The sequence below is a fragment of the Psammomys obesus genome, unplaced genomic scaffold, assembly GCF_907164565.1.
Source record: "Psammomys obesus unplaced genomic scaffold, mPsaObe1.curated_primary_1811, whole genome shotgun sequence".
NCBI classification, from domain to species: Eukaryota; Metazoa; Chordata; class Mammalia; order Rodentia; family Muridae; genus Psammomys; species Psammomys obesus.
The window spans coordinates 9,112-21,441 of record NW_026592035.1 but is presented as its reverse complement, the minus strand read 5'-3'; the positions used below and the strand labels follow the sequence as shown (position 1 = coordinate 21,441).

The 12,330-nt window shown below is 38.1% G+C and overlaps 1 protein-coding gene and 1 non-coding gene across 2 annotated transcripts; both read right to left on the bottom strand.

Annotated features, from left to right (window-relative positions):
- Positions 1-1,045: 1,045 nt before the first annotated feature.
- On the bottom strand, positions 1,046-1,152 carry LOC129680757 (U6 spliceosomal RNA). The gene has a single exon (XR_008720740.1). It is a non-coding gene; the product is annotated as a U6 spliceosomal RNA (small nuclear RNA).
- A 310-nt stretch (positions 1,153-1,462) lies between these two features.
- Positions 1,463-12,065, bottom strand: LOC129680756 (vomeronasal type-2 receptor 116-like; the record flags this gene model as incomplete). Its single annotated transcript, XM_055612494.1, is given in 4 exon segments — positions 1,463-1,894; positions 1,897-2,257; positions 2,619-2,904; positions 11,857-12,065. Coding segments are annotated over 4 exon segments (1,288 nt in total), but the record flags the coding sequence as incomplete, so codon positions are not given.
- Positions 12,066-12,330: the final 265 nt, after the last annotated feature.

Sequence of the window (12,330 nt, the reverse complement as noted above, 5' to 3'; positions counted from 1 at the left end):
AGTTCAATTATTAAGAAAATATTGTTTCCCACATGTGTCTTTTGCAGGAAATGATGAAGCTGAAAAGGATGCATGGGCCTGTGTTAAAGTGGGCTGAAAAGATGGAAAAGAATGCTGTTATAGGAAGTCTCTTGTTGTTTCTAATATTGGTGTAAAATAAAACGTGAATGTAGGTTTTCGTATGGTGGAGCAATGGAGTCTTAGTGAACGAGATGCAACAAGAGAAGAATTAGGACCAAGGACGGGTAAGAACTTAGTTACTGTTGCTTCAAGCAATCAGCTCTTGGAGTAGCAAGCTGCATTTGTTCACTTTCAGAGTACGTGCAGACATTCAGTGTGTAAAGTGGACTTACTGATGTCTAACAGGTAAATAAGGGATCATTTAGGTACGACCACCATGTTGTAATGAGCCATGTTATTAATTCACTTAAAGATCTACATCCTCCTCCAGAGGGAGAGAGAACTGAGAGAGAGGATTGGAATTGGTTGGGTGGGGGTCATCTCTGGGACAAGCTAGAAACCTAGGACAATGAAAGCTCTGAGGGTTACCTTAGCTAAGACTGCCAGAAATAAAGGATATGCAACATGAAACAGCTAACTCCTGAAACCAGGCAACTTCCAAAAGAGGGGTGGAGACACCAGCCCAGCCACAAAACTTTAGACCTACAAGATGTGCAGGGATAAAGATGGAGCAGAAATTGAAAGAATGGCCAGCCAATGGCTGGGCCAGCTTGAGACCCATGCCAGGTGAGAAAGCTCACCCCATAGGAGGCCTCTTCTTCTCTGAAGAGAAAGAGAGGGGGAGTAGGGACTGGGAAAGTGAGAAGGTGGGACTGGGAGGAGAGAAAGGAGGGAAGCTACAATCAGGATGTAAAGTAAATAAATTAATAATAAAAAAGAAGCATTCACTCTAAAATGACTGTTAAAAATGCCCAAGAGGTTAAACTGAATAAATAAATAAAATTTTATATTAAAATCTACTTTTATTAATTCTTTGAGCAGTATATGGGGAAATTCTAATATTTTCTCTTTTTTCCAGGGACTAAAAAATATGGAGTGCTTCACGAATTTTCATGTCATCCTTGCGCAGGGGCCATGCTAATCTTCTCTGCATCAATCATATTTTAGTATATGTGCTGCTGAAGGAAGCACTCTAATATTTTCTTATGGAAACGATTATCACAAGAAGATTATGAGGTTATTTGTGACACAAACTTAATATTGACTGGAAACATTTCCTTTTTGTTAGCTGAGCTCGATACTCCAGCAATACCCATAAGTGAATCTACATTGAACTCTGACTAAGCTAGTGACCACAGACTCTCCAGGGATTTTTAACAAAATATGTGGAAATGTAGAATACCTGGTATTCTTGGTACCTTCTCAAATTCTCAGAGTTATAATTTTCAAATTCTAACATTGAGAATGTTAGAATTCAAATCAAAGGCTATTTATTACCTACCAGGAGAAAAAAAATGCATTTCTTCACAACTTGCATATGGTTGCCTTTGAACTTGTTGAAGATTCATCTCGTGGAGACTGTGGGCCACCATTTGTACAGCACTGTATGTATTGTAACGCTCTTCATGCATGGCCATGTCAAAGATGTGTCCAGGCAAGAATTCCAAGGAGGCATTGGGTTCGAAGTTTTCTGAAAGTTTGCAGTCAAGTTGAGAAAATGAACATTTGAAGAACAAAAACCACAACTTGGGAAGATGATTGTCTTCTGGGTATTTGTAAGGACTAACTGTTCTAATAAAATCAGTAAATTCAACAATCTGCTCATGGTGGTGTGAAAAGATAATACTCCCATGGAATGCATTTAATAGGAAATAATCAGCATGGTTGGTAACATCCCACTGAGAGTTCATGACCCAGACTTTCCATGTTGCCCTAGATTTCGCATTAAACCGTGTAAAGAATCAATGTCACCAAAAATGATGATAACATTGGCCAATGATTCTTAAACCTTCTCTATATTTTTCCAGAATTTATTGAAAAATGAAGTCCAGGTCCTTGGGATTATTTCCACAAGAGCTATGCACATTTTATTACTCTCCATCTTTTGTCTTAAATCTGTTAGTATTTGAGACCCTCTGTGGTCATCTGGAAGGAACAGACCAACCCAGTTCCAGTTGAAATGAAGCATCAAAGAGACAATGGCAAGTGAAAGAGATGTGTCTTTGGGAGCCATCTGATAGAGAAAGTTAAAGTTACCTTGTTCACTCAATGTAGAATCAAAAGGCCCAAATGTAAGCTGATGGGAAAACAACAGAACACAAAAGGAAAGACACTTGAATCAAATATGGTTTTAGCCATGAAACAGCATATGGAGATGGTTGGGCTGAAGATGTTTTCATCTTGATTTTAAAGTCAAATCTCTATGTCAGATATTTCCAGTAAATTAATGACAGTTCTTCCAGTTTGACAGCCATCTTCATTGGTCCAGACTTCTGTTCCTGTCTACTACAAACCAGAAAAATATGGATCCATCATCAATTGCCTAGCTCCTTCCTCTTTGATACTTGAGCAATTTAAGTGTTCCTCTTTTATCACTGCAGTATCTGAAATGTCCAAACAGCAGATTCAGATTCCTTTTCTCACACCTTTTGCCTTACCTGTGGGAATTTGTAGAGTTGCAGCAGTGTGCCAATGTAGGCAGAAGTTGCGGGTGATGTTCCTGTAAGCACAGCAGCTGTCTTGCTCCTTTTTCTACGGTTGTAATTACAAAAAGGATTGCTCAGCCCTGTGAGCCAAATGAGGACATTCACTAAAATGTGTGTGTCATTGTATGGAATATTGTAGAAATCAAATCCCAGAGATATGTTGGGTAAAAGATGGGGATTCCTGTTCATCTCCTCAATGGCAAACACCAGAGCCAGAAGAAACTGGTAGTTCTTATACCTGTATGGATGGCATAGAAGCACGCAGAACGAAGACAGACTACACACAGCTGCAGATTTAGTGTGATGACTTTTGTAATTCAAATATTACTATTTCTTTTAAATCCATGCTTAATATTACCTTTACATGCCTGAAATATGTGTCCTTGTATCTCCTATTTTTTAAAGATATTATGTAAGTGTTCTGCTGCATATACAGCACGCCAGTAGATGGCGTTAGATCCCTTTATAGATGGTCATGAGACGCCTGTGATTGCTGGGAATTGAACTCAGAACTTCTGGAAGAGCAGCCACTGCTTTTAACTGCTGAGCCACCTCTCCAGCCCCTATCGATATCTCATTAGATTGAGATGAGATGCTGAAGGTATGACCCCCATTTTTGACAGTCCCAGGGGAGCTCACTTTATATTACCTTCTATGTTGGGTACACTAAAACTTCTGTCCATGAATCTGAACACTGCCTCACAAAACATCACTTCTCCTGGTGCATTTATCTTTGTCTTTCTGCTTCTACAGTTATAAAAAGCAATAACTGTAGATTGAGCCACCCAGTTTCCCAAGATAAAAATATTTTATTTTTTACTCTTGGACATATTTGTGTACAAAAATTTTAATTGAAAAAAATTTTTAAATAAAATAAATTCACATTAGGGTTTCCCAACCCAGACTCTATCCAGATCTTTCCCATCCAGCCAGCCCAATCCAGCCCTTTCTGACCCTCTCTCATTATAAAACAAGTAAGATTCTAAAAATCCTACTTGGGATTGGATAACCAATCAAGACACTGGTCTCTGAAGACAACTGATTTTCCACCTATTAACCAGCAGCTATTGATTGCCTGTCTTATTTAGGTCACAATACCGGCAAAATTTGGCAGGTACAGCATCCTTTCCTGTCTAGACAACACTATTCTCCAAACAACCATTCTGTTTCTCTGGTTCTTACACTTTTTCTGTGCTATTTTTTGTGTGTGTGTGTGATTTTTCTTTCAGTTTTATGTGTAGGGATTCTGAGTGATATAACTCAGATTCAGTAAGACAATTGCCCTGTGCTCTCTCCTCTTTGTGGATCCTACCTCCACATCTTTAGATTTAAGTAGGTTAACTTGAAGTAACTGTTAGAGCCAGGAGACAGAAACTGAGCATGTTGGGAAGGGAGAAGAAACTGTAGTAGAAACCAGGAGCTATTAAAGGGGAAATGGGAAAAATAAGAAAGGGGACTTGAACTGAAAAGGGAGAGGGAGAAAATACAGAGGGAGAAGAAAAAGGGACAAATAACAATAGTATTTTTAAAGCATAAGAAACCTGTTTTATATTTTTATTTTCATGAGTTATAGTAAATTTTTAATTTTTCCACTTTATTGAAGTTTTTTTTTTTAAAAAAAAAAAAAACATATTTCTTCACTTCAGAATGCCCTCTTTAACCCTCCCAGTTCCTGCTCATTTCCACTTCCATCTGGATCCATTCCATTTCTGTCTCATTAAAAAACAATCATGCTTCTAAATGATAATAATAAAATACAATAAGATAAAATAAAACTAACACATTGGAATTGGGTAAAACTAACAAACAGAAGGCAAAGCCACCATTCATTTTTACACTCAGGAATCCAAGGAGCACACTAAACTTGAAGCCGTAAAACGTAATCAACGGAGTCCTGATGCAGACCCGTGGAGGACTGCTGCAGGCAGCCTCCCGTCTCCGTGAGTTCATATGAGCTTTGAGAATGTTGGCTTGGAGACCATTGTACTCCTGCTGTCCTCCAGCCCCACTGGGTTGTAGAGTCTGCCTCCTCTTCTGCTGGCTTCCCTGAGGCTTGAGGGGAGGGGTTTGATGGACAAATCCCATTTGTGGTGAGTGTCCTGAGGCCTCTCATTCTCTGTAGAATGTCCGTGACTCTCTGCATCTGTTCTCAACTGCTGCAGGCAGTTCCTCTGATGATGGTTGAGCAAAGCACTGGCCCATGACTACATCAGGAGGCTGCTAGGGATCATTTTATTGCTGCCTTTCTGTATTTGAACAGTTGTATTTGTTTTTACCTAGCTTCCTGTGCTATCTAGACAGAGATGCTTGGTCATGCCAGCAGTGCCGGCTATGCATTCTATTTCATGGCGACCGTTTCATGGTGCAAGCCTTAATTCAGATCAGACATTGGTGGGTCACTCCCACAACCTTTGCGCCACCAGTGCACTAGCTGATCTTTCATGCAGGGTATGACTGTATATCAAAGGCTTTGTGCTGGCTTGGTGTTGTTCCTCTTTTGGTAGCACACAGGGTACCTTCCTATATGAAAGGCATTAATGTTTAGGGGTTCTATGTAGACCTGGAACCATGTTCATGAGTTCCATAGCTGTTGTCTTCAGCAATGGGGCCTTTTTGTCAGTTTGTGGAGAGTAAACTATAGTCTTGGCGGCAGCCTGGGTTGTTTGGTGATCATAAGGGACCTCTTTGGCCACCAACCCAATTCGGGGCATGGGAGATTCATTTGATGACAAGACCTAGTCATTTGTGGCTCTGCATCCCCTCTTATTTAACTATATCAATTAGATCATCTTTATATCTATATATTTTAGGAAATGTCTAGTGTCCTAGATTTTCATAATACTCCTCAAATGGCCTTATATTTATCTGTCTCTCCCCTTATTCTCCCCCTCACCCCATTCTTCTTTCTTTCCACTTAATCTTCCTGTTCCACCACCCTATCCATCCATAATTATTTATTCTACTTTCAATTTCTAACAAGGTCTGTCTGTTCCTAGTAGTCTCTTACTCTATATCTAACCTCTGTGTTTCTATGACTTATAGCTGAGCTATGATTGAGTTAGCAGGTAATAAGTGAATACATAACATATTTATATGTTTGGGATATCTCACTTGGGAAGGTTTTTTTTTTTTCTAGTTCCATCCATTTACCTGAAAATTTCATGATGTCAGTTTTTAAACAACTGAGTGATACAGTGTTATGCAAACATGCCATATTTTATCCATTCTTTTGTTGCAGCATATCTAGGCTGTTTCCTGTCTCTGGCTGGTTTGCAGAGAGAGCAGCAATAATCATGGTTGAGCAAGTGTGCATATACCTTTTTGCATATGCCCAGGAATGGTATATCTGAATCTTAAGGTAGACTGATTCCCATCTTTGTGAGAAAATAGCACAGTGCTTTCCGTAGTGGCTATTTGAGTTTGCATTTCCACCAGTAATGGAAGAGTGTTCCCTTTACTCAGCATCTTCACCAGAATGAGCTGTTCCTTGTTTTATTATCTTAACCATTGTGACAGGTATAAGGTTACATCTCAAAGTAGTTTTGGCCTGTACTGACTTGATGGCTAAGGATATTGAATATTTCCTTTAGTGTTTTTCAGTCATTTCAGGCTTTTGAAAGTTTGGTTTAGATCTTTACCCCAAGTTTTTTAAAAAGAATGTTAGAGTTTGTTTGGCTTCAGTAAAATTCTTTTTTCCCCCTTTTTAAAAATCGATTCTTCTTTCACCTATTACACACCAACTGCAGTTTCCTCTCCTTCTCTTTTCCCCTCCATATCTCCCTTCTCCACTAGCTCCACCCACCTCTTCCCCTCAAAAAGGATAGGGCCTTTGAGGGACATCAACAAAACTTGGTATAAACTGTTACAATAAGTCCAGCACATACCCTTACATCAAGGCTGGATGAGGCAACACAGTAGGAGGACAAGTGTCCCAAAAGCAGAAAAAGAGCCAGAGACAGTCCTTGCTCCCCCTGTTAGGAATCCCAGAAAGACACTAAGCTACACAACCATAACATATATGCAGAGGGCCTAGGTCAGACTCATACAGGCTCTCTGATCTCTGTGAGCCCTGCCCCCCATTTTAATTGAGTTATTTGTTTTCTTTCTGTCAGAGTTTTTAAGTTCTTTATATCATTTGGACATTAGCCATCTATCAGATGTGTAGTTGGTAACAAACTTTTCCCATTCTGTTTGCTGCTGCTTTGTCCAAATGACAGTGTCCTTTCATGATCAGAAATTTCTCACTTTTGTGAGGTACCATTTTTTAATTGATGGTCTTAGTTCCTATGCTACTGGTATTTTGTTTGAAAAGTCTTATACTGTGCCAAATAATTCGAGGGTGTTTTTTTGTCTTCTGTGAGGTTCAGTATATCTGGTTTTATGTTTATATCTTTGATCCTTTTGGAGTTGAGTTTTGTGCAGGGTGATATGTGTGGGTCTATTTGGATACCTCTGTATGATGTCATTGAGTTTTACAGAACCATTTTGAAAATCCTGTCCATTCTCCAGCATATGTGTATGTTTTCTTTTTTTTAAAAAAAAAGATTTATTTATTATTTATACAGTGTTCTTCCTGCATGTGTGCCTGCAGGGCAGAAGAGGGCACCCGATCTCATTATAGATGGTTGTGAGCCACCATGTGTTTGCTGAGAATTGAACTCAGGACCTTTGGTAGAACAGCCAGTGTTCTTAACCTCTGAGCTACCTCTCCAGCTCGTGTGTATGTTTTCTATAACAAAAATCAAGTATCTATATGTGTGTGGATTTAAGTCTGCTTCTTCAATTCAATTTCATTGATCAACATTTCTATTTTGTGTGTGTGTGTGCGCGCGCACATGCATGCAACAATATTATCCTGTTTTCTTGTTTCTTTAAAAAAAAATATCAACAGCAGAATTAAATTTTATTCCTTTTTTTTCCATGCTATATCTTACTAAAGACAATGATGCTATCCTTGTCCTAAACTTTTTCCTTCGACTTCCTTTCCGTACCTTTTAAGGGGCCACAGTGTGAGGCAGTCTGTTGATGTTGCTGTCACAAATGTACTGCTCATCTGAACACACTCTGGTCATAGACTTTCTAATACGCTTATATTTAGCGTTCCCTGTCTGTGGGTAACACATAGAGTTCTCACTGCACCTTTTTTTTTTTAATTTAGTTTTACTTATGGCTGCATAGTAAGTACTAGTTGAAATTGGGGGTGTGTTACCTCCTGCAGTTCTTTTGTCATTCAGGATTGTTTTAGTTCTCCTGGGTTCTTCGTGTTTCTATGTAAAGCTGAAAATTGTGCTTCCAAGATCTGTGAAGAATTGTGTTGGAATTTTGATGGAGTTTGCATTGAATCTATAAATTGCTTTTGGTAAGATGGATATTTTTGCTGTATTTATCCAACTGGTCCATGAGCATGAGAGATATATCTTCTGATCTTCTTCAATTTCTTTCTTCAATATCTTCAAGTTTTATCATATAAGTCTTTCACTCACTTGGTTTGACTTACATTAAGATAGTTTATATTATTTGAAAGATATTGTGGAAGGTTTGGGTATGTTATATGTTAAATTTTATTCAATTCTGGCAGTCTTGTAATTTTTGAGCCAATTTTTATGCAGGAGGGAGTTCCTTAGTTTCCAAATTTTGGATTGCTGCTGCTATTCAGCCTTAATCTGTGGTGATCAAATTGGATGCAGGATTTTATTTGAATTATCTTGTATTTGTTAATACTTGATTGGTGCCTGAGTATATGATCACTTATAAAGGGAGTTACATAAATTGTATTTGGGTGAAATGTTTCCTAAATATCTGTAAGGTCTACTTGGTTTACATTGTCAGTTAGCGCCAACATTTCTCAGTTTAGTTTGTTTTTGTTTGTGTTTGTGTGTGTGTGTGTGTGTGTGTGTGTGATCTATGTGTGAGGGTCAGTATGTGACTTAACCTATAGTATTGTTTTTGTCCTTCCGTTTTTCTTTTTCTTTATTATCTTTATGAACTTGGGTGCCCTAGTGTTTGTTGCATTGGCGCATAGATACCATGAAGTATAATGCACTCTTTGTGGACTGTTCCTTTGATGAGCATATAGTGATGTTTCCTATCTTTTCTGACCAGTTTCTGTTTGGAGTCTATTTTGTCAGATACAGAAATGGTTATACCAACTTTATCCTTAGGTTTGTAGGCTTTGAATATCTTTTTCCCCTTCTTTTACCCCAAGTTTATGTCTATTTTTGACATTAAGGAGTGTTTTTTGGAGTCATAAGAAATATGGGAGCCTGTTTTCATATTCATTCTGTTAGTCCTTGCCTTCTTATTGGGGAATTGAGACTATTAATGCCGAACAATATTAATGAGCAGTGTTATTGATTCATGTTATATCGGCTTTCTGATATTAAACAGTAACATTAATCATGGAATTTGATCATCACATGTTCAGTTTCTGTTCTTTTATAATATGTAGCACATCAAAAATATGTACAGTTCATAGACCATAATAAAAAATGCAGCCTGAACACGGCATTATTAGAGTTTAAAAGAAAAATAAAACACCAAGCCAGGGAAAGATTAAATCTCAGCAGCTGTTTGGAAGAGGACAGTGGAGGATAGCAGGAAGCAAGGTATGCTGCCTGAGTTAAAAATGACACAGAGGTCAAATACAGGTGGACAAGCAGCCACCTAGCAGGGAGAGCGGTGCTGGACAAAGAAAGTAAGACCAAACATAGAAAGCATACTTTGGTTCCGGCTACGCACAAAAAGAAAGATGCAGAAAAAAAAAAAACAAAGCAAAAGTTTGACTTATGGAGTCAACGCTCAATGGTGATCAAAACCAAAAAAGCAAATGGCGTGTTCAAGTATAGAAATGTGTTATATGCCATTTCTATCCTACATGTGCAATGAATTAAAAACAGTACCCATTTATTGGTCCAAATTTTATTGTAATATTTAATTACAATGACGAGATGTTATTTGACTATACATAATTATTCTGAATTTTATCAATATGAAATACTTAAGAAATTGGGGGGAAAAGATGAAAATTCAAAATATAAGATTATGACTACCCAGAATGCAAATTTAATAACTGAATTTGACCAGTATTGTCAGTAGAATGACAATGGTAGCAGAATGTATAAACACATTAGTAGGAAAAATTAGAAATCTGAGAATTTCTTGTATGTATTTCTAAGGATTTCCTGCATCATGTACTATCCACTGAAAATCAGAGGAGATATTATATACTTACTCAATTCAATAATGCAAGAGTAATATTCTACAGTTTATTTTTTGTTATTTTATTCAGAGAAAATCAGTTCACAAATGCCTGAACTGCTAGTGAAGGTGAATGCAGAAGCAGGATGGACACTTCGACTTTTGTAAATGACAGTTTGGGACGAAGGGTAGAAGAATCCCCGCATTGCTAATAATAACAACCAATAGTACTCATCTCAGAGCTCTCTGACAAACAACCTTACGTTAAACGGGTTTGTATCTACCTGATGGGCTGCTTGTGTTTGTATGCCAAGCTGTTCTGGAATATACCTTCATGATTTGCTCTCTCTTTGTGAGTCACCCTGAGAGAAGGGGGGTAGCGGAAAGACCTGACTGCCAACGAAAAGTACAAAATGGTAATGAAAATAGTCCAGTGGATATATGAGGGGAGACATGAAAGAGTAACTTTTGAAGTAAGTGAAAGCAGGCAAGATACATCTTGAGAAAAGGCTTCAGGAATATTCAAGGAGCACTGCAGTCATCTGCAGAGAAAAGCCCTCAAGTCTGCAGTTCATATAATGAAGAAGATCCGTAATGATTCCACAGACAATAGTGAAGAGAAGAGCTCAGAGTCAAGACATAGACTTGACTCTATGGGTAGAGTCATTTCCCCTGCTAATACCCAGAGGAGGCACACAGAGAAAGAGACCAGGATGGCTTTATCTGTCTCAGTAATGCTTGGAAAAAATTGCTTGCTTCAATTCCTAAGAAAATATAAAATACACTTTTTTACATGTATGCAGTTTTATTCTTAAGCGTTTGTCTTTCTCCAAATAATAAGCCTTTCATTTCTACTAGTGCAATACAAATTGATGAAACGTGGTTAATACAAAGGGTGGTATGCTCTTCCAAACGCTGACCTATAAAGTGCCAAATAGGTCGTTCATGAAGTCTTGACAATATGACTGCCTAAACAAACACAGGCTGAGGAAGGACAAAAATTACAGATAGGCCAGTGGCTGGAAAAGTCCACATGTTCAAACCCTACACTAAGAAAGAACAACAGGCAATGAAGGCATCCTGAGAGTGTGAGAAATAGTCTTTGCCAGGGAAGAGCACACCACTTTGTTACCCAATAGCAAATGGTCCATTCTATAAACATAATGTATAGAGATGCGATATACAGAGACTGAGCAGGTTGTATCTAGGAATACATAGACCTTCATGTATGACATTCTGTATGAAAAATTTAGGAAGTGTGTTGTACAAAACATGTGTGTTAATCTTTTATACTATTACCAATATTTTTCTAACACAAACGTAAGTGGATTTCATTTATGACTTCTTCAGAAATAGTGCTCAGTGTCCACATCACAGTCAGCGTGTCTTATGAACATACTATGACACAGAGGAAGAACTTAATAGAAGTGAATGGAGCCAACCAGAAAAATAGAAAATGTGTCTGAAAATAAAAGATTGGCAGGTAAAGAATTTAATACAAAACTCAAAGACTGGCAGAGATGTTTTGGTACCAAAGACGTGTACCCAACTACAAAATCTGACACCCTGAATCAGTGGCATCTAACACAGGCAGGATTTGCCTGTGGACAAATTTTACAGGAACACATCTAGTGTTCTAGAATGCCATATAGTGCTGGATCAACACTGGATAAAATCATTCTCCGTCTGAAGACCTGCCACAGGTAACATGGAAAACCTGTGGTTGTAAATGCATGGCAAAGTAAGATCACAAGATTCAAATGAGCACACTTGGAAATAAAATCTAAAATAAAAATAAAAAAATAACAAACTCAAAAATTTCTTCCATCTTCTTTGAAAGAAGAAAAGAAGTGCACAAGATTAAGTGAGATATTTGAGAATGGAAGATGCTTTGCCCTGGTGAGTAACATAAGGAGAAGCAAAATTTGATTCTATACACCACCTACATCATACGGAATACAAATTATAAAAAAAGGAAAGTGAATAATTGCACCGTAAGTAAATATCCTTAAAATAGTGTGGCAGATATGGATGTGGAACTTTGTTGCCTGTGTAGAATATATGAATTGGGAAAAATGCACCAATAACCACACCTCCTTCACGGTGAAAATCTTCTTTGATTCTGTAGTAGCACTCATCATAGCTATAGGCACACACAAGACTGGAAATTTGCAGGAGCCAGAGAATAAAAATCAAGAGCATTCTATTAACACAGGTTCATAAGCCTGGCCAGCTGTAAGTCTGTTGGATGCAAGCCACACGAATCTTGCAGGTTTATAGACTTAGCTCGTACGCTTGTGAGCACATGTGTTTCTAATTCAGTTGATGAGTAAGTGTCACACCCATCACCCCAACTTCTTTTAGAAACCCTCCCCTGTCGTTGCAAGTTCTGAAACTTTTTCTTCCCTTAGGCTCTGAATCTGAGGCTCTGCATTTGGCTAGAAAATATGTTTGTGGATCTTCTCTA